Source organism: Saimiri boliviensis, chromosome 18 (genome assembly GCF_048565385.1).
Source record: "Saimiri boliviensis isolate mSaiBol1 chromosome 18, mSaiBol1.pri, whole genome shotgun sequence".
In the NCBI taxonomy this organism is placed as follows: Eukaryota; Metazoa; Chordata; class Mammalia; order Primates; family Cebidae; genus Saimiri; species Saimiri boliviensis.
In genome coordinates, this window is record NC_133466.1 from 11,648,294 (window position 1) to 11,666,690 (window position 18,397).

Here is an 18,397-nt window from a genome sequence, read left to right on the forward strand (position 1 = left end):
ATTTTGGGTTTTTTTCTTTTTTGCTCTTTAAAATTAGTTTTTGATGCAGTTTTTCAACTTTCTCTCACCAAGTTGTGCCAGTTTTGGAAATCTATTTCAAAATTTTTCTAGACATGAAAAAAAAGATGCTTAGAAGATTCAGAATTGTTTAAAACGGCAAAAAAAAAAAAAAAAAAGAAAAAAGAAAAAAAGATGGAGGGTGCCAATCGAGGTGGCTCACAGCTGTAATCCCAGCACTTTGGGAGGCCAAGGGGAGGATTGCTGGAGCTGAGGAGGTCAAGACCAGCCTGGGCAACATGGCAAAAACCTGTGTCTATAAAATACAAAATTAGCTGGGCGTAGCTGTGTGCACATATAGTCCCAGCCACTCAGGAGGCTGAGGTGGGAGGATCGCTTGAGCCTGGGAGGTTGAGGCTGTAGTGAGCCATGATTGTGCCACTGCATTTTAGCCTGAGCAACAGAATGAGACTCTTTCTCAAAAAATAAGCAACTAAATAAAATAAAATGGCAAAAAAAAAAAAAAAAAAAAAAAACGGAAACCATCTGAATTATGTTCAGAGTCTGGATTTTCCCAAGTGTATTTGACCTTAGAACTTTTGATTTGCGTTACATCTGTTAACACCCACACTTCAGAAAACACAGATTTTGCAGTTTAATTTCTCAAAGAATATGAAGTTTATGAAGCACTGTGTCTTGTACCCTGTTGTAGCTTCAGAAAATAGAACAGCTGACTGCACATAATAGCTGCTCACTAAATTGTGTTAAATAATGTATCGAATACTTTTCATTAGGCTTATTTGAAAATAGTCTCTGAAAATAGTTTGCAAAGTAGAGTGAAACAAGGGTTTTCATGTGCTGCTATGGAAAGTATAAATTGGTTAAAACTTTTGAAAAGCAGCTTGGCCTCATGTATCAGAGGATCTCAGCCAATTCTGGAAATCCATTTGGAAATTTTCTTAAATATGAAAAAAAAAATGACTGGGCATGGTGGTGTGCACCGGTAGTCTCAGCTACTTGGGAGGCTGATGCAGGAGGATTGCCTTAGTCCAGTAGCTCTCAGCTGTAGTGCACTATGCCGATCAGGTGTCCATGCTAAGTTACGCATCAATGTGGTGACGTCCCAGGAGCAGGGGACCACCAGGTTGCCTAAGGAGCGGTGAATCAGCCCAGGTTAGAAACGGAGTAGGTCAAAACTCCCATGCTTAGGCCAGACATTGTAGCTCACACTGGTAATCCCAGCACTTTGGGAGGTCGAAGAGGGCAGATCACCTGAGGCCAGGAGTTCAAGACCAGCCTGGCCAACACGGCAAAACCCCATCTCTACTAAAAATACAAAAAACTAGCTGGATGTGGTGGCAGGCACCTGTAATCCCAGCTACTCTAGAGGCTGAGGTAGAAGAACAGCTTTAACCCAGGAGGCAGAGGCTGCAGTGAGCCGAGATTGCACCGCTGCATTCCATCCTGGGAGACAGAGCAAGACTCCACCTCAAAAATTAAAAATAAAATAAAATTCCCATGCTGATTATTAGTGGGACTCATGCCTGTGAATAGCCACTGTACTCCAGACTAGGCACCATAGCTGACAGACATCATCTCTTTTTTTTTTTAAAAAAAAAGGGAGGGGGCTGGGCGTGGTGGCTCACACCTGTAATCCCAGCACCTCGGGAGGCCAAGGCGGTGGGATTACAGGTGTGAGCCTGAGATCAGGAGTTGGAGACCAACCTGGCCAATCTGGTGAAACCCCATCTCTACTAAAAATGCAAAAAAAATTACCCGGGCATGGTGGCACGTGTCTGTAATCCCCCAGCTACTTGGGAGGTTGAGGCAGGAGAACCACTTGAACCCAGGAGGCAGAGGTTGCAGTGCGCCAAGATTGCACCATTGCACTCCAGTCTGGGCATCAAGAGCAAAACTCTGTCTCAAAAAAGAAAGAAAGAAAACAAATGTATGTCTAAATATGCTTACAAGATTCAGTATTGTTTAAAATGGCAAAAAAAAAAAAAAGAAAACCATCTAAATTATGTTCAAAAATCATAGAAAATTAAGTTGCAGAGTACTCATTTGATGGACTACCCTGCAGGCATTAAAATGACACTTAGAAACTTAGATTTTGGAAATACGCTTATAAGCATGAATGCATAACTCATATGTAATTTTGCGTCATTTTTTTCTTGCATTAACGAAAAAGGCAAAACACCAAATTGTATAAAGATTGTGAATCGTTATGTGTAATAAAAGCAAACAAAATGAAGAACTAACATAACCGGGTGTGGGGGTGTGCACTTGTAGTCCCAGCTACTCCAGAAGCTGAGATGGGAAGACTGCTTGAGCCCAGGAGTTGGAGACAAGCCTGGGCAACATAGTGAGACCCTCATCTCTTAAAAAAAATTTATTAGCCAGACTCGGTAGCAGGTGTCTATATGGCCGAGCTACTGGGGAGGCTAAGGTAGGAGGATCACTCGCACCTAGGAGGTCAAGGTTGCAGTGAGTCATGTTCACACGACTGCACTCCAGCCTAATGGTTTTGTTTTGTTTTGTTTTTTTCTCAAAAAAAAAAAAAAACACACACTAAATGAATGAGTACCATTCTGTCAGGCAATTGTTCTAAATAGTTTACATATATGCTTTTTTATTTCTCCTAACGACCTATAGGCAGACACTATTATAATACTCATTTTATCGATAAGACAACTAAGCACAGAGAAGTTATATAATTGAGCCAAGGTCATGGAACTGATTGGGATTTAGGCCAGGGTAGTTCAGGCTACAGTCTAAGCAAATATTGAGAAACAAGACACCAAAATATTTACGACAGTTGCCTCTGAGTAGAAGAAAAGAGGACAATTACATTCTTCGTCTTTTCCACATTTTAAAAAGTTTTTAATGGGGCAGGTGTGGTGGCTCACACCTGTAATTCCAGCACTTTGGGAATTACAAGACAGGGCGGGGCAGAATCACTTGCTTCCGCTGCCTCTCCAACTCTCCAACCCAGATGCAGAAGTTGCAGTGAGTTGAAATCACGCTGCTGCACTCCAGCATGGGTGACAAAGCGAGACCTTGTCTAAAAAAATTTTAAAAAAAATTAACAATGAGAAAACTGCTCTCTAAAAGAGCAAAATAGTGAATTAATGTGTTTCTTTAATAAATCTGAGCAGAAAATTTTTTTTTAAAGTTGATTACAGAAGCCCCACTATTACAACCAGGAATACTGACCCTTGCTCTGCCAGCCAGTCTCCTCTCTGACAGAGGGGAAAATTCAATGGAGTTTGAATTCTAGAGAATAGGTTGAAGATAGGTTGTTTTTATGCATGCAGAGAAACTATCCAAGGCTGATTTCCAGTTCTCAATTTCAATATCAAATTTGCTCAAACCCCAGCTCTCCGATTTTAGGCTTGATGCTCAGATAGTCACTCTGCCCTCGCCATAATCAAGAATCTAGTCACCAGAATCCCACATACCCTCACCAACCAGCGGCTCAGTTCTATACTCAGGTGAGACGAGGGGGAAAGGAGCAGAATGGAAGGCCGCAGAGATTGTTGCTTTTGCTTGGCCAAACTTTAGTAAGGCTTCTTGTTATATGTAAAATTTTCTGTTCCACAAAAGAAGTAGCACTCGAATATAAATTTCCTCAGCAAGGCAATTTACTTCTATAGAAGCATGCGGTTTTCACAGAAGGAACAATGTCCAGCACACACCTGGACAGGGAGGGGAAGGGGTACTTATTCCTGATGGAGGTCACCACTGCTGCTGTGTCATTCCCTTGTTGCCTAGGGTTAGATCGCACAGTCTAGCCTAACTCCAATTGGCTATTTTAAAAGGAGCAGGGGTACAAGCTGGAGTGGCAGGTGGGTAGTTTGATGGGAAGAATGGTTACAGGCCAGAGGTCAAAGCAGGTGACCGGACTGAGTTGGGACAGAGCAGGGGACCAGGGGAGCAGATGTGAACTAGTGATTAGAACTGGTGGAAATGTTTGTTTACTGAAACTCCAAGGGAGTCAAACTTTAAAATGGAGAATTAAAGAATAAGAGAGCTGAACACACTGACACACTGATTCTTTGAAGAGAAACTTAGGGTTCACTATATCTAACATTCTGAACCTTCTCGTAGGCCTATCTATGCACCTCCTTGTAAAAATCCAGTTTTACCAAAACTGCTAAGTCACTTTAGCCAGAACCCCCAATTCCTGATAACTGATCATCCTGGATATCTGATCAGGGTCCTCATCTTTCACCATCCCCCAGGTGATGTCTGATCACCCTGGCCTGTCTTCTACAAGATTCCTTTAGGTCTGTTTAGCCAGAATCCCCCTTACACTTGTTTCCTCTTGGTAATTTTATATCCACTGACCTTCCCACTGCTTCTTGGCCATTATGGGAATTTATGAGGAGTTGAGCTCAATCTGTCTACTAACTCCAAGACTCAGTTGCACTGGCCCTATATCCATCGCTATGGTCCTGAATAAAGTCTTCCTTACCAACAAGCACCATTGAATAATGTTTTACTTAACAGTGGGCAGTCATGGCCCAGGTAAGAGGGACGTGATGGCTGCTCCTGGAGGGGCAAGGCTCCTGGGGGCTTTTTGTTTTGGTTTGGTTTTGTCTTTGTGTGCAACATGAGAAAAAGCCATTGATGCAGGCTTTAGCATGTTATGAAGGAAGTGTAAAGAAGCCAGTGACGCTGGTAATAACCGTGAAACTGAACAAATGCAACCATATTTACCTAACCGTAAATTTTAAAACTGGGGACAGCAAATCCATTCTACAGCGAGGGCCGCTTAGCCAGTAAGGATTTCATTTTCAGGTGCAGTCGAAGCCCTCTGGCTCCACCCCTAGGGTCTAGCCCTTACCACTGCTAAGAACTACAACTCCCAGCCGGAGAGAGGTCTCTGCGCATGCCGCCTGACGCCCTAAGACCTACACTTCCCAGAGAACCTAGCGGTTACGCTAACGTGCGCGTGCGCCCTTGTGCACCTCTCGCTTCCCACTCTGGTTTGACCTACAGCCGCCCGGGAGAAGATGGCCGCCCCAACAGTGCCCGGGCTCTCCCGGCAGGTGAGCGAAAGGTGGTCCGGAGCGCCAGTGGGAGGATCCCTCCTGGGGTGACCGGTACCAGACCCTCAGCGCGAGGGTGCGATGCTTCGGCTGGGGAAGTCTGGCAGTCTTGAAGGTTGCGGGGCTCGGCGACTGGAGGCGGCTCAGGGCGACCCAGTGTTTGTCCCCCGGGATGCTTACGGGGCAGTAGGTGCAGGGCTACTTGTGCCGTGACCTTGGCGTCCTCCGAGCACAGCCCTGGGAACTGCTAGCCTGAGAGGCGCCGGAGAGAGGGTCTGCGCTTCGCTGGATTCCTGGGAAGTGGCACGGCCTATTCCCTAAATCGGCTTTCTTTGCCATTGTGGTAAAACTTGTCAAGAGATCACTAGTAATGCTAAGGAATATTCGTAAAACACATTTCACAGTTTTGTAAAGAAAATGAGGCCGAAAAGTTTAAATGAGTCTTTGGCTGCTCAGCCAGTAAGAGGTAGAATTGCGATTTGAACCCACGGAGTCACCCAGAAGATGGAGTTTGAAAAAATTTTATGCTCTTTATACTGCATCTCGCCATGGTGCTTTACATATCATGACCCTTTCCTTGCATCTTAGGTAAATTTTATGTAAGCGTTAAAAAGTCTTCATCCTCACAAGCAGTTTTGATAAAACACATTCTATAGCTGAAAGTATTTGAAGGTGACCTGTGATCTGTGACCTGTGCGCTTGCAGTTGATTTTTAAACTGTGAATTTCAGCTCTGTCTTCTGATGAGCAGGAGACCATCTCTCAGATCTAGGGCGTCTTGCCAGATCAAACTCTGCGGCAGTACTCAAAAACTTTATCTTTATTTTCAGATAGCATTTGGATTCCGAGGAAGGTACATCTGTTGCAAATTATCTGCCTAAGGGTGTTGTAATAGAAACGCCAAATTTTTCGTTAAAGATTTTTGAAACATCCACTCCTTGGAAGTTAGTGTTTATCATACAGGTGCACTAGTCTCGGCCCATTCCTAGCAAACTAGGAGGTTAGTGGGGAGGTGATTTCCCAAGCAACTGGAGATAATCCTCACTGGGTAAGTTTACTCCTTAGTAATAAAAAGTAGCTCATCCTCTTGTAATATGTGATGGTACAAAGAGACAAAACTAATGATTTTAAGGTCATTTTAAAAGTTGTTTTGTTGTTACTCAGTTAAATGCAGAAATCCTTCAAGTAATCTTGTTTGATCTATTTTTCTTTATTGCTTTGAAGGTGCGATACTTCAGTACATCTGTGGTCAGACCATTTGCCAAGCTTGTGAGGGTATGTTAATTTATGTTCTTCTGTAATTATAAAGCACATGAAGGTGTGAGTCAAACAGCAGTACAGTTAGGGCATGGATTTTTGGGTAGTTACTATCTAAACGTTTTTGCACATCTTGGTTCCCAGAATGTGAGGTATGCGTAGGGTAGAGAAAGGAATGACGTTGAGTACTTGCTTTGTGACAAGTCTATGTGTAATCTTTAACTATGAGAACTTTTTTTTTAATTGTTTGTTTTTCCATTATCCCTCTAAAATAGGCAAGCTAGCATTTACTTACTCTTTTAATGAAAGAAACAGGTTTAACAAAGTGGCATACCCAAGTTACCACAGAAAGTTATTATAGGAGTTGATACTAAAATCTAGATACCGGACCAGGTGCGCTGGCTCACTCCTGTAATCCCAACACTTTGGGAGGCCGAGGCAGGCAAATCATGAGGTCAGGAGTTCAAGACCAGCCTGACTGACAAGGTGAAACCCCATCTCTACTAAAAATGCAAAAAAATTAGCTAGGCATGGTAGCAGGCGCTTATAATCCCAGCTACTTGAGAGGCAGGAGAATTGCTTGAACCCAGGAGGCAGAGATTGCAGTGAGCCAAAATCACACCACTGCACTCCAGCCCAAGCAACAGTGTGAGACTCCATCTAAAAAAAAAAAAATCAAGGTACCTTGGTTTCTAATGTAATTCTGTTGCAAATCTCCATGTTCCATTCTTGTAAGGACTATTCATACTCTTTACACCCTTTCTCTCCACTAAGCCCCCAAGGAGGCTCACTATTTCTGAGAGTTGCCGGTCCCTTTCTTTTCAAACCAGTAGTCCAGTTGCCCCAGATAAAGAAGACTATTACTGACACATAGTAAATGAAGTACCCCAGGAGGCCTCCAGAAATGACACATGGCTAACAGCTGGTAGCAGCCCTGTTGGAACATGAAGTCTGACTCCATTTCTGTGGGTTATTTGGAAATTCTTTATTTGATTAAAGACAGTTCATGTGTGATAGAGAATTGATTCAACTGTCAGCGAGCAGGAACTTCTCAAAGATGTGCTGGGCCATCTAGCCTACCCACACTTTACCCCTACCAAATCAACAGTTAGCCAATCCTCCCCTTGGAAAAAGATAATATGAGATCTATGTTCTTAATGAACCCACATCAGGTGAAATTTAGGAAAATAATTATTATGTCCTGTCATTACCAGCCCCAAATCTCTCAAATTAAATGATCGAAATCATCTTATCCTTCATGTGAGAGCTTAAAATGTCATAACAGTGTTAGGGAGTAACTGGTCTTCCCATTTTACAAAAGGGGAAACTGAGGCCCTGGGAAAATATACCTAGGGTTACTCAGCTTAGTCTTAAAGCTGGACTGGAACTAAATCTTTCTTATCTAAGCCTGAGCTTTCCCACTACAACCATACAACACCACTAAGAACATGTAGTCATACATCAGTGGTAGAAAAAAAGCCTACAGTTTATTGTGAAAAATAATGCAAGCATTAGGTTTTTTTGTGAATTGTTAAAGGGCTCTGTTAAATTGAACATCAATGGGGAGGCTATGTAAGGGAAAATGTATAGTGTTGATATGAAATGTATAAAAGTATACTTATATGTTTCATAAACACCTGTTTTCCTAGATCTAGCATGCTCAAAACTGTCTTATCAGTGTTCACAATCTACCATACTTGAAACTAAATAGTTACTGAGTTCAAAGGAAACATAAGCTCATCTGAAAATTAAAGTGCAAGTAATGATAAAGGTAGGTAAACCTGGAAGGGACTTTAGAGACTGCCTACTTCAGCCCCTTATTTTACAGTTGAGGAATTGGAGGCTCAAAGATTGAGTGACCTGACCAAGGAAACATCCCTAATTTACTTGCAAATTACTGTTTAGGACAGCTGTTGGAAGACATATTTAAACTGTTTGTGTTAAAGAGATATATTTTTTAAAATATGATTTTGAATTCTGCTCTTTAGTGTATACTATTGTCTTAACTGTTTTTCCTTTTTCCTTCCTCTCCTATCCCACCTTTTTTTTAAAGCCTCCTGTTCAGGTATACGGTGTTGAAGGTCGCTATGCCACGGCTCTTTATTCTGCTGCATCAAAACAGAAAAAGCTGGAGCAAGTAGAAAAGGAGTTGTTGAGAGTAGCAGTAAGTAGCTTTCCTATTCATTACATATTAAGTTCCTCTTTGTGTGTTTTTTCCTTTCATTATTTGACCATGACTCCCTAATGAGGTATCCTACAAGAAAAAGAACTGGGAAAAAGCAATGTAAACATGTTTTTAGTAATAATATTGAGTGTTTATTATTCTGAAACTTATATCGAAAGAACAAACAGATACATAGTATTAGGAACCAAGATTTAGGGCTAAGAAAAGATAGAAATATAAAAATAAAAGATGATAATTTAGGAAAATCGCTATTTCAGAAGAGAATTTAAAAGCCACCTTTAAAAATCTATGATTATGGCTTGGGTCTTTAGAATATATTGTGATTTGGTTTTACTGAGAATTTGTTTTCATGAAACCTTTCTCTCGGGTTCTAAATACCATATTCTATGCTTATTGAATCAGAAGAGTCTCCAGTATGTCTTACAAGTTTTCATTTGGTAGAGATGCCTTTGCAGTTGCCAGAACCCCAGAAGTAACCATGTAGACCTTTTCATTATTTCGGTAAATTTTATTCCCAAAATGTGAGGGAAGAATGACAGGGTGAAGCACGCTGGGCAGCAGCATTGATAAAGGGGCGTGGGCTTCCCATGGTAACAGAGGACTCGGAGGCAAAGACTGTGTGGCTGCTGCAGGATGTTTTTTACTTTTCTTTTTTTTCACGTGCAAAGCAGAATAAATAAACTGTATTAACAGAGGCCTGCGTTGTAACTGAATAGGAGAATGTCTGCTTTTGTTTTCACTGAATTTTCTAGTTAACAACTTTCTACACGTTCTGTTGCTTCCCTCTTTGATTTTCTAGCTGCCACCACTGGCAATATGGTCTGCATTAGAAAAGGTGAGGGATATAGTCTAGCATATAGTCTCTTCAGAGAAATTTTGCTTCTTTCTTGCTTTTAAGATTCTTGATTCTTGGCCAGGCGCGGTGGCACACGCCTATAATCCTAGCACTTTGGGAAGCCAAGGCGGGTGGATTGCCTGAGCTCAGGAGTTCAAGATCAGCCTGGGCAACATGGAGAAACCCTTTCTCTACTAAAATACAAAATATTAGCCGGGCATGGCGATGTGCACCTGTAATCCCAGCTACTTGGGAGGCTGAGGCAGGAGAATTGCTGGAACCCGGGAGGCAGAGGTTGCAGTGAGCTGAGATCACACCACTGCACGCTAGCTTGGGCGATAGAGCAAGACTTTGTCTGAAGAGAGAAAAAAAAAAGATACTTCATTCTTTAATTCATATATCTGTAAGTTTTTACTGTTTATGTTCTATATTTGTCATTGTATATATATTCAATAAGTATTACTATTCTGTACTGTTTATATTTTATTCATTTTTCACTTGAGCATCTGTTGGAACTTTCATCTTCACAGACAGAATAATTTTAGCTCCATATTCCTTCCTTTAACCATTTATCTCTGCTTAGCTGGTGAGATAAACTCTTAATAATTCTCACAGAGCCCAGGGGGTCCAGCCCTATTGTTGGGGACATTTGAGGGAAGGGCCTGCAGGAGCAGTTGGGGTCTCACAGGCATTTTTGGAGGTGATGGTTATTGTCTGCTGCTTGTTGGTGTGCCCATTTTAAACGCAAATAGTCGGGTTTACGATGGAGAGAATGAGTTGGATTGCGGACATTAGAATGGAGTTTGTCTGAAGCCTGAAAGTCAAGACGTGGAGAAAACGGGAGGCAATTACCTTAAGACTCTTTTATAAATGAAAATCAGCAATGTTTTGGCACTAAGAGGGAAGGATAATACAAGCCTCATACTAACCGTCCTCTGGACGATGCAGGAGACACAGATAAACATAAAAAACTAGGTAACCTACATTCCAGAATGCTTTAAATCTATATATGCCTGCATTTTTTTATGGAAAAACGTCATTTCTATGGGGTCACTCAAGTGGAAATGTTAGCATGGGATGATAATATCTGACCAGTATCCTGGGTCAGAGACAGTTAGGATTCTGGCCAGGAGCCTGGGAGGAGGTGCTAGGAGAGTAATTGAAAGGCATAGAGGGGTGAGTTAACTGAAGGTGCTTGACTGGAAACTGCCATTGCTGGTTTGTGGGAACCTGGAATAACATGTTGGAAGCGGCACTTGGTCACTGAATTCAGACATTTGTGACAACGAAACGAGAAGGGGGTTGTTCCCCGTGATGGTTATGCTCCTGTTTTTTTGTCCACTCTGCCTCTCAGACCCTTCGGGGTTGCTGTGGCAGCATCAGAGCTCTCGCAGAATCTGCTGGGTTCCCTGGAGCCCTGTAAGAGGCAGGGCCCCTCCGCGGGAACGGTGAGGAGGCCTCTGCAGTCAGAGCACATTTTTTAGGTCTGCACTCTAGAAACAGCACTGCTAGAAAAGCCAGACTGTTACTCTCTTAAATACGTTAAAATATGCAGTCAAATGAAGTTTTGTCCTGGTTAGTGTTTTATAAATCTTTCTTGAAAAGCAAAAAAATTTAAGAAACTTCACATTTTTAAACTTTTTTGAGGAACATCATTCTATCCTTATAAAATCCTGGTGTAGTCAAGTGTATTCTGAAAGGCAGTCAAAAAATTATTTGATTATCACCTTTTTTTCATATATTCTTTGGCAGTGCCAATTTCATTCATAAGAAAGTGTGTGCATGGCCGGGCACAGTGGCTCATGCCTGTAATCCCAGCACTTTGGGAGGCTGAGGTGGTGGATCACTTAAGGTCAGGAGTTCAAGACCAACCTGGCCAACATGGCAAAACCCCATCTCTACTAAAAATACAAAAATTAGCCAGGCATGGTGGCACGCACCTGTATTCCCAGTTACTCGGAGGGCTGAGGCAAGAGAATCACTTGAACCTAGGAGGCAGAGGTTGCAGTGAGCCAGGATTTCCCCACTGCACTCCAGCCTGGGCAACAAAGTGACACTTTGTCTCCAAAAAAGAAAGTATGTGCATGACACATCCTTCATTTGTGCTCTGAAAAATTTAAGAAATTATTTTTTGAAACTTTCAGCAAATCCTGAAGGAACCCAAAGTGGCTGCTTCTGTTTTGAATCCCTATGTGAAGCATTCCGTTAAAGTGAAAAGCCTAAGTGACATCGTAGCAAAAGAGAGGTTCTCTCCCCTCACGACCAACCTGATCAGTGAGTATGAGAACTTCTTCGTTTGAGGTGTCTTGAAACCGTGATTGGAAATGTGGTCCATGGACCGTGGGCATCAGTATCACTTGGGAGCCTGTTGGCAGTGAAGCATCCCAGGCCTCACAGCAACCTGCTGAATCGGAGTCTGCATCTTAACCAGCTCCTTAAGTGAATTGTTTGCACGTTAAAGTGTGAGGGGCACTGTCTAAAGGATACTGGGACCTAAGCATGTCTAATTGAATATTCAGTAGTTTCAGCCATGGAGGCGGCCAATGTGATACCTACCAAGAAAGCCACAGGTTTGTGGCCTGTGGCTGTACCTTGATCCTTAGAAACATTTGCATTCTCAGATACATTTGGACTGCTTTTCTTTTTCTTTTTCCTTTTTTTCTTTTTTTTTTTTTTTAAGACGCAGTCTTTTTCACTCAGGCTGGAGTGCAGGGGCACAGTCTCAGCTCAGTGTAGCCTCAATCTCCCAGGCTCAAGCCATCTTCCCACCTCAGCCTCCCTAGTAGCTGGGAATACAGCACACACCACCACGCCCAGCTAATTTTTTGTATTTTTTGTAGAGATGGGGTTTCTCCATGTCACCCAGCCTGGTCTTGAACTCCTGGGCTCAAGCCATCTGCCTGCCTTGGCTTCCCAAAGTGCTGGGATTACAGGCGTGAGCCGCTCCGCAGCTGGGGTTGCTTCTCAGATCCTCATAGCCAGCTCAAAAGTTCCAGAGAAAGTGTATTCATGTTACCATCTTTGAATTTGTAGCCAACGTTATAATCTGTAACCTAAATATGAAAATCAGATTGCAAGCTAAGTATAAGAAGTCTGTTGCAGATCTGTATGGGTGAGAACTCCCCTTACCTACTAATTTGAATCCTTGTCAGTATGGTCTCTTCAAAAATTAAATTAAATTAAATTAAATTGGATATGCATTTTAAATAACAAGTTGTATCTTCTCCATTCATTCTTTTTTTTTCTTTTAATTTAGACTGGTGGTGTCCCTCTCTTGTCACCCAGGCTGGAGTGCAGTGGCACAGTCTCGCCTCACTGCAACGTCTGCCTACTGGGCTTAAGTGCTCCTTCTGCCTCAGCCTCCTGAGTAGCTGGGACTATAGGCATGTGCCACCACACCCACCTAATTTTTGTGGGTCTTTTTGTAGAGACAGGGTTTCACCGTGTTACCCAGGCTGGTCTCAAACTCCTGGACTCAAGGGATCTGCCCACCTCAGCCTCCCAAAGTTCTGGGATTACAGGCATGAGCCACTACACTCAGCCTCCATTCACATTCTTAAAGGACATTGAATATACTATGACTTTTAAGAGACGAGATCTTACTCTGTCACCCATGCTGGGGTCAAGCAATCTTCCTGCCTCAGCTGCCTGAGTGGCTGGGGCTATAGACACGTACCACCAAGCCCTAATGTTTTTTGTAGAGACAGGGTCTCACTATGTTGGCCGGTCTTGAACTCATGGCCTCAAGCAATCCTCACACCTCAGCTTCCAGTAGTTGCGATTATAGGCATGCACCACTCAATATGGTGTTCTAAGGCCAGAAATCTAAGTTTGTGTTTGGGGTTAAGTATACAGCTTCACGAATAACTTGTTCAAGTGAGTTTCATGTTACTGAGACACCTTCACTTCGCCAGATTTGCTTGCTGAAAATGGTCGCTTAAACAATACCCAAGGAATTGTTTCTGCCTTTTCTACCATGATGAGTGTCCACCGCGGAGAGGTGCCTTGCACAGTGACCACTGCATCTGTAAGTAACGGGTTGTTGCTGCTGTGTTTGCCCTGATGTTACGTGCGTCGCCTTTTGCAGAAAAGGGAAAAAACAAGGTAAAATCAGGAAATTGGGAAAAGTAACTTGTCAGCTGAGATGTTTGCTTCATTTTTATATCAGCTTCTGTAACCCTTTGCTTTTGAAACGTCAGCATATATCTTACCAGTGCTTCTGTAACCAGAAGCATGAGGCCTGGGTTAAATGTAACAACATAAAAATGTGTTAGAAAAGAGTAGTTTAGACTTACCACTTGAAGTAGTTTACTGAAAGTGCAATGGTACAACCTCGGCTCACTGAAATCTCTGCCTCCTGGGTTCAAGTAATTCTCCTGCCTCAGCCTCCCGAGTAGCTGGGATTACAGGTGCCTACCACCACACCAGGCTAATTTTTTTTTCTTTGAGACAGAGTCTCACTCTGTCACCCAGGCTGGAGTGCCATGGCGTGATCTCAGCTCACTGCAGCCTCTGCCTCCCAGGTTAAAGCAAGTCTTCTGCCTCAGTCTCCTGAAAAACTGGGATTACAGATGCGCGCCACCATACCCAGCTAATTTTATTTATTTTATTTTATTTTATTTTATTTTGAGAAGGAGTCTTGCTCTGTCACCAGTCTGGAGCGCAGTGGTGTGATCTCGGCCCACTGCACCTTCTGCCTCCTGGGTACAAGCGATTCTCCTGCCTTAGCCTCCCAAAGAGCTGGGATTACAGGCACGCACCACCACGCCCAGGTAATTTTTGTATTTTAGTAGAGATGGGGTTTCACCATATTGGCCAGGTTGGTCTCAGTCTCCTGACCTGGTGATCCACCCATCTCAGCCTCCCAAAGTGCTGGGATTACAGGCGTGAGCCAAGGCACCCAACCAATTTTTATATTTTCAGTAGAGACGGTTTCACCATGTTGGTCAAGCTGGTCTCGAACTCCTGACCTCAGGCGATCTGCCCGCCTCAGCCTTCCAAAGTGCTGGGATTATAGGCAGGAGCCACCACACCCAGCCTGAGTTTATTTTTTTGAGACAGAGTCTCACCTTGTCAGCCAGGCTGGAGTGCAGTGGCACAGTCACACCTCACTGCAGCCTCAACCTCCTGGGCTCAGGTGATCCTCCTGCCTCAGCCTCCTGAGTAGCTGGGACTACAGGTATACCCCCACCACACCCAGCTAATTGTTTGGTATTTTTGTAGAGGTGAGATTTTGCTGTGTTCCCCAGGCTTGTCTCAAACTTCTGGGCTCAAGTGATCCACCTGCCTTGGCCACCTACAGTGCTGGGAGTAGAGGTGTAAGCTGCCACACCCGGCCTGAAACTAGAGTTACTAATCTTTCCTCTTTTGTGGTGGCAAATGGGAAGGAATAGAGCAGATGGGCCTTTGTATCTTTTTGACTTGATAGAGTGGGCTATAATGGGCTACCGTTTATTGAACCCTACTCTATGCTGAGTACTTCATTATTTTATACACTATCAAAAGATTCATGTGAGATAGAAGTGTAATTATCCCCATTTTACAGATGAGGAAACTGAATGCAGGGAAATGAAGTCGCTTACCCAAGGTCATTATGAGGTAGGACTAGAATTTGAACACAGGCCTCTTAGAAGTCCATATTCCTTACGCTACACTGCATTGCTCCCTAGAATTACTTTTGTTGTTGTCTTAAATATGTGTTTTCTTCCCTGTGTAGCTCAGTCAAATGTAACATAGCCCACTCTACAGGAAAACAGGAGAGTGTGGTAGATGTACTTGGGATTCATCGCATCTGACCTCATCTAGATTAATAATTCTGTCATTGGCTGGGTGCAGTGGCTCACGCCTATAAATCCCAGCACTTGGGAGGCCAAGGCAGGTGAATCACAAGGTCAAGAGATTGAGACCATAGGTGAAGCCCCATCTCTACCAAAATACAAAAATTGGCCAGGTATGGTGGCTTGCACCTGTAATCCCAGCTACTCAGGAGGCTGAGGCAAGAGAACTGCTTGAACCCAGGAGGCAGAGGTTGCAGTGAGCCGAGATAATGCCACTGCAATCCAGCCTGGCAACAAAGCAAGACCCTGTCTCAAAAAAAAAAAAGTAGTTCTAGCATTGAAAGGACACTCTGCCTTTCCAGTTAGCACCGTTTCAAGGAGAACCATCCTAGTACATCATACTTATTTGCACACTTGTAGGTCAGTAGTTGGTGCCCCCAAAACATGTACCTGGCTACAGTCATTTTAGCTCAGACATAGGCAGGGCTCCCTCTGTGGCCGCACTGGGGATCCCTAACAGTGTGGCACAGGTTAGGCATTCACTTGCCCCCCGGTCAGCCATCGGGAAGTGCTGGTGCAGGACATTCTTCAGTGCATACAAGGACATGATTTTCTTTTTTTTTTTTTTTTTTTTTGAGACTGAGTCTCACTCTCCACCCAGGCTGGAGTGCAGTGGCACAGTCTTGGCTCACTACAACCTCCACCTCCCAGGTTCAAGTGATTCTTATGCCTCAGCCTCCCGGGTAGCTGGGATTTTAGGCACCCTCCTCCATGCCCAGCTAATTTTTTATATTTTCAGTAGAGATGAGGTTTCACCACATTGGCCAGGCTGGTCTCAAACTCTTGACCTCAAACCATCCACCTGCCTCGGCCTCCCAAAGTGCTGGGACCACAGACATGAGCCACCGCACCCGGCCAGAAGGACATGGTTTTCTTTTAAAGGATGCTTATTTTTGCAAAAGATCTTAGAACCAACTGTTACTAATGCTTTTGATGTTGATACCACTGGGTGTATAAGTCTGTACTGTATGGAAAAAATTACACCTTACTGAGTGACAAGGAGCACAGGCTTTAGAAATACACAGACCAATTTCAAATATTGGGGTTAGTCCTCACTTGCTGATGTGACCTCAGGTGAGTTTCCTAACTGCTCTGATCCTCGGTTCCCTCATCTGTAAAATGGGAATCATAACCGCTGGCTCCCGGGGTTGCCCACATTAAGGGAGATAGTAGGTGTGAAATGCCTGGCGTAGTCAGGCACCTGGCAGTTGGTACATGTCTCGGTGGAGGGTGTGTATGTTTCAGAATTCCGTAACCTTGCAGTCTCAGCAAATACTGTTTTGAACTTGAATAGACTTTGGCCGTCACCACCCCATGCCAAAAAAAAAGGATATTGTTAGATCTTTACAAAGAAACAAAATTTTTTTGCTAAAAAATTTCTTTAGGCTCTTGGAGGAGAGGAGGTAGGATTTATGACAAGTTAAAAAAGGTCTTTGCAGCAGGGCATGGTGGCTTGGGCTTGTAATCCCAGCGTTTTGGGAGACTCAACTGGGTGGATCACTTGAGGCCAGGAGTTCAAGACCAGCCTGGCCAACATGGTAAAACCCTGTTTCTACTAAAAGTATAAAAATTAGCCAGGTGTGGTGGCATGCGCCTGTAATCCCAGCTACTTGGAAGGCTGAGGCAGAAGAATCACTTGAACCCGGGAGCCAGAGGCTGCAGTGAGCCGAGATCTCACCACTGTATTCTAGCCTGGGTAACAGAGCAAGACTCGGTCTCCAAAAAAAACAGGGGATGGGAGGTAGAGGGGGCACCTTTGCTTCAACAGCTTTTTTTCATTTTCACCATTATACTACCAGCTAACCAGGAGTAGCAGTTGGGGCTGAGAGGAAAATGCAGTCTGGACATTGAGGGTGCTTGCTCTAAAGTGGATTATGGAGCTGAGCTGAAAAGCCAGCTGCTCCAGGTTCTCTCCCTGGGGTTCAGAGGGTGGAGTTGGCCTGCCAGAGCTCCAGGGAACCGTGGGTGCAGGGAGATGACAGCCAGTGGAGCTCAAGAAACATAAAGATGTAAAACCAGGTGAAAATGGCAACTTTTCACCCAAGGACATGATAGGGACATGTCGTGAGCCTGGGGCTGCACCCAGGAGGGGCCTTATCCTCCTGCATTGATGGGGCTGCATCTTCAAACATTATCGACTTTAGAGCTTTTCCTCCTTCGTTCGACGTTGTTCTGCTAGGACACGGAGCAGAGACAGGGAGTGGCGTTTAGGGGCCGTCCATGAACCACCGAGTGGGAGCTGCCCGGGTGATGCTGTGAGGCAGGACCTTCCCGTGCCCCCTGAACCACCAGCGCAAACAGGGAATGCGTGCTGCTGTGCCGCTCCACGAGGGTCCCGGGTAGCTGGTGGAGGAGCTCACAGGCCTGTCTTGGTGATGTGGGCCTGGTGTGTTTTTACCATGGAAGTTTCTATTTTGCTTTATCTAAATTGAAAGGATGGTTTTTGTCTTTCAGCCTTTAGAAGAAGCCACACTCTCTGAATTAAAAACAGTCCTGAAGAGCTTCCTAAGTCAAGGCCAGATACTGAAATTGGAGGTTAAGGTGGGTTTTAAATTATTTATGGTATGTTTCCTCAGGTTATTTTAAATTTAAAATGGCTACAGAAAGTATTAATGAAATATTAGATCTGATTCTGTACTAATTTTTTTGTAGTTAAAATTTTGTATTTATTTTAAATGTCAATGATTACCTGACTCCATGCAGTGTTACTTTTGCCTTTTCCTAGGTGTGATTATAACATCTCACATTTGTGTGGCACATTTAGCCTTTCAAAGCACTTTTTCATGCGTCTCATTTGATTAGTGTGTTTCCACATTTCCAATCTCTTTTCCTTTGTAGACTGATCCGTCAATCATGGGTGGAATGATTGTGCGCATTGGAGAGAAATATGTTGACATGTCTGCCAAGACCAAGATTCAGAAGCTGAGCAAGGCTATGCGGGAGGTTATCTGAAAGTGGTGTTCTTCTGCCATCAGTGAAAATTCTTAAACTTGGAGCAACAATAAAAAGCTTCCAGAACAGACCATCGTATGTTCACTATCTTTTAAAGTCGAATGTCGAAGGGTTTGCTTTTATGTCTTTCTTTTGGTATCCCCTGAGTATAAAGGTCAAAAAGCCCTTTTGGCCTAGAGAATTTGAGTAGACTATTTTTAGGAATGGATTATTTAGACATGGCACCTAGCACATGGTCACTCAGCAAAGTCTGTCTGGTACTGCCTGCCGAAATCCCATGT

At 43.6% G+C, this 18,397-nt stretch overlaps 1 protein-coding gene across 2 annotated transcripts; it reads left to right on the plus strand.

Moving 5' to 3' along the window:
- Positions 1 to 4,942: 4,942 nt before the first annotated feature.
- On the plus strand, positions 4,943 to 18,184 carry ATP5PO (ATP synthase peripheral stalk subunit OSCP). 2 transcript variants are annotated; one of them, XM_003927646.3, is made up of 7 exons: positions 4,943 to 5,051; positions 6,275 to 6,325; positions 8,361 to 8,471; positions 11,472 to 11,601; positions 13,242 to 13,354; positions 17,619 to 17,705; positions 18,003 to 18,184. In XM_003927646.3, exons 1-7 carry the CDS (start codon positions 5,016 to 5,018, stop codon positions 18,114 to 18,116), a joined length of 642 nt encoding a protein of 213 aa, XP_003927695.1. In that variant the 5' UTR covers positions 4,943 to 5,015; the 3' UTR covers positions 18,117 to 18,184. The 2 variants fall into 2 exon arrangements, with proteins under 2 accessions (XP_003927695.1, XP_074245414.1); XM_074389313.1 differs by lacking the exon at positions 4,943 to 5,051 and adding an exon at positions 7,957 to 8,078 and having other exon boundaries at positions 6,278 to 6,325.
- Positions 18,185 to 18,397: the final 213 nt, after the last annotated feature.

Coding starts and splice junctions, on each gene's coding strand:
- ATP5PO (XM_003927646.3), top strand. CDS start 5,016: ATGGCCGCCCCAACAGTGCCCGGGCTCTCCCGGCAG. Junction 6,326..8,360: donor CATTTGCCAAGCTTGTGAGG/GTATGTTAATTT, acceptor TTTTTTTTAAAG/CCTCCTGTTCAGGTATACGG. Junction 13,355..17,618: donor GCACAGTGACCACTGCATCT/GTAAGTAACGGG, acceptor TTTGTCTTTCAG/CCTTTAGAAGAAGCCACACT.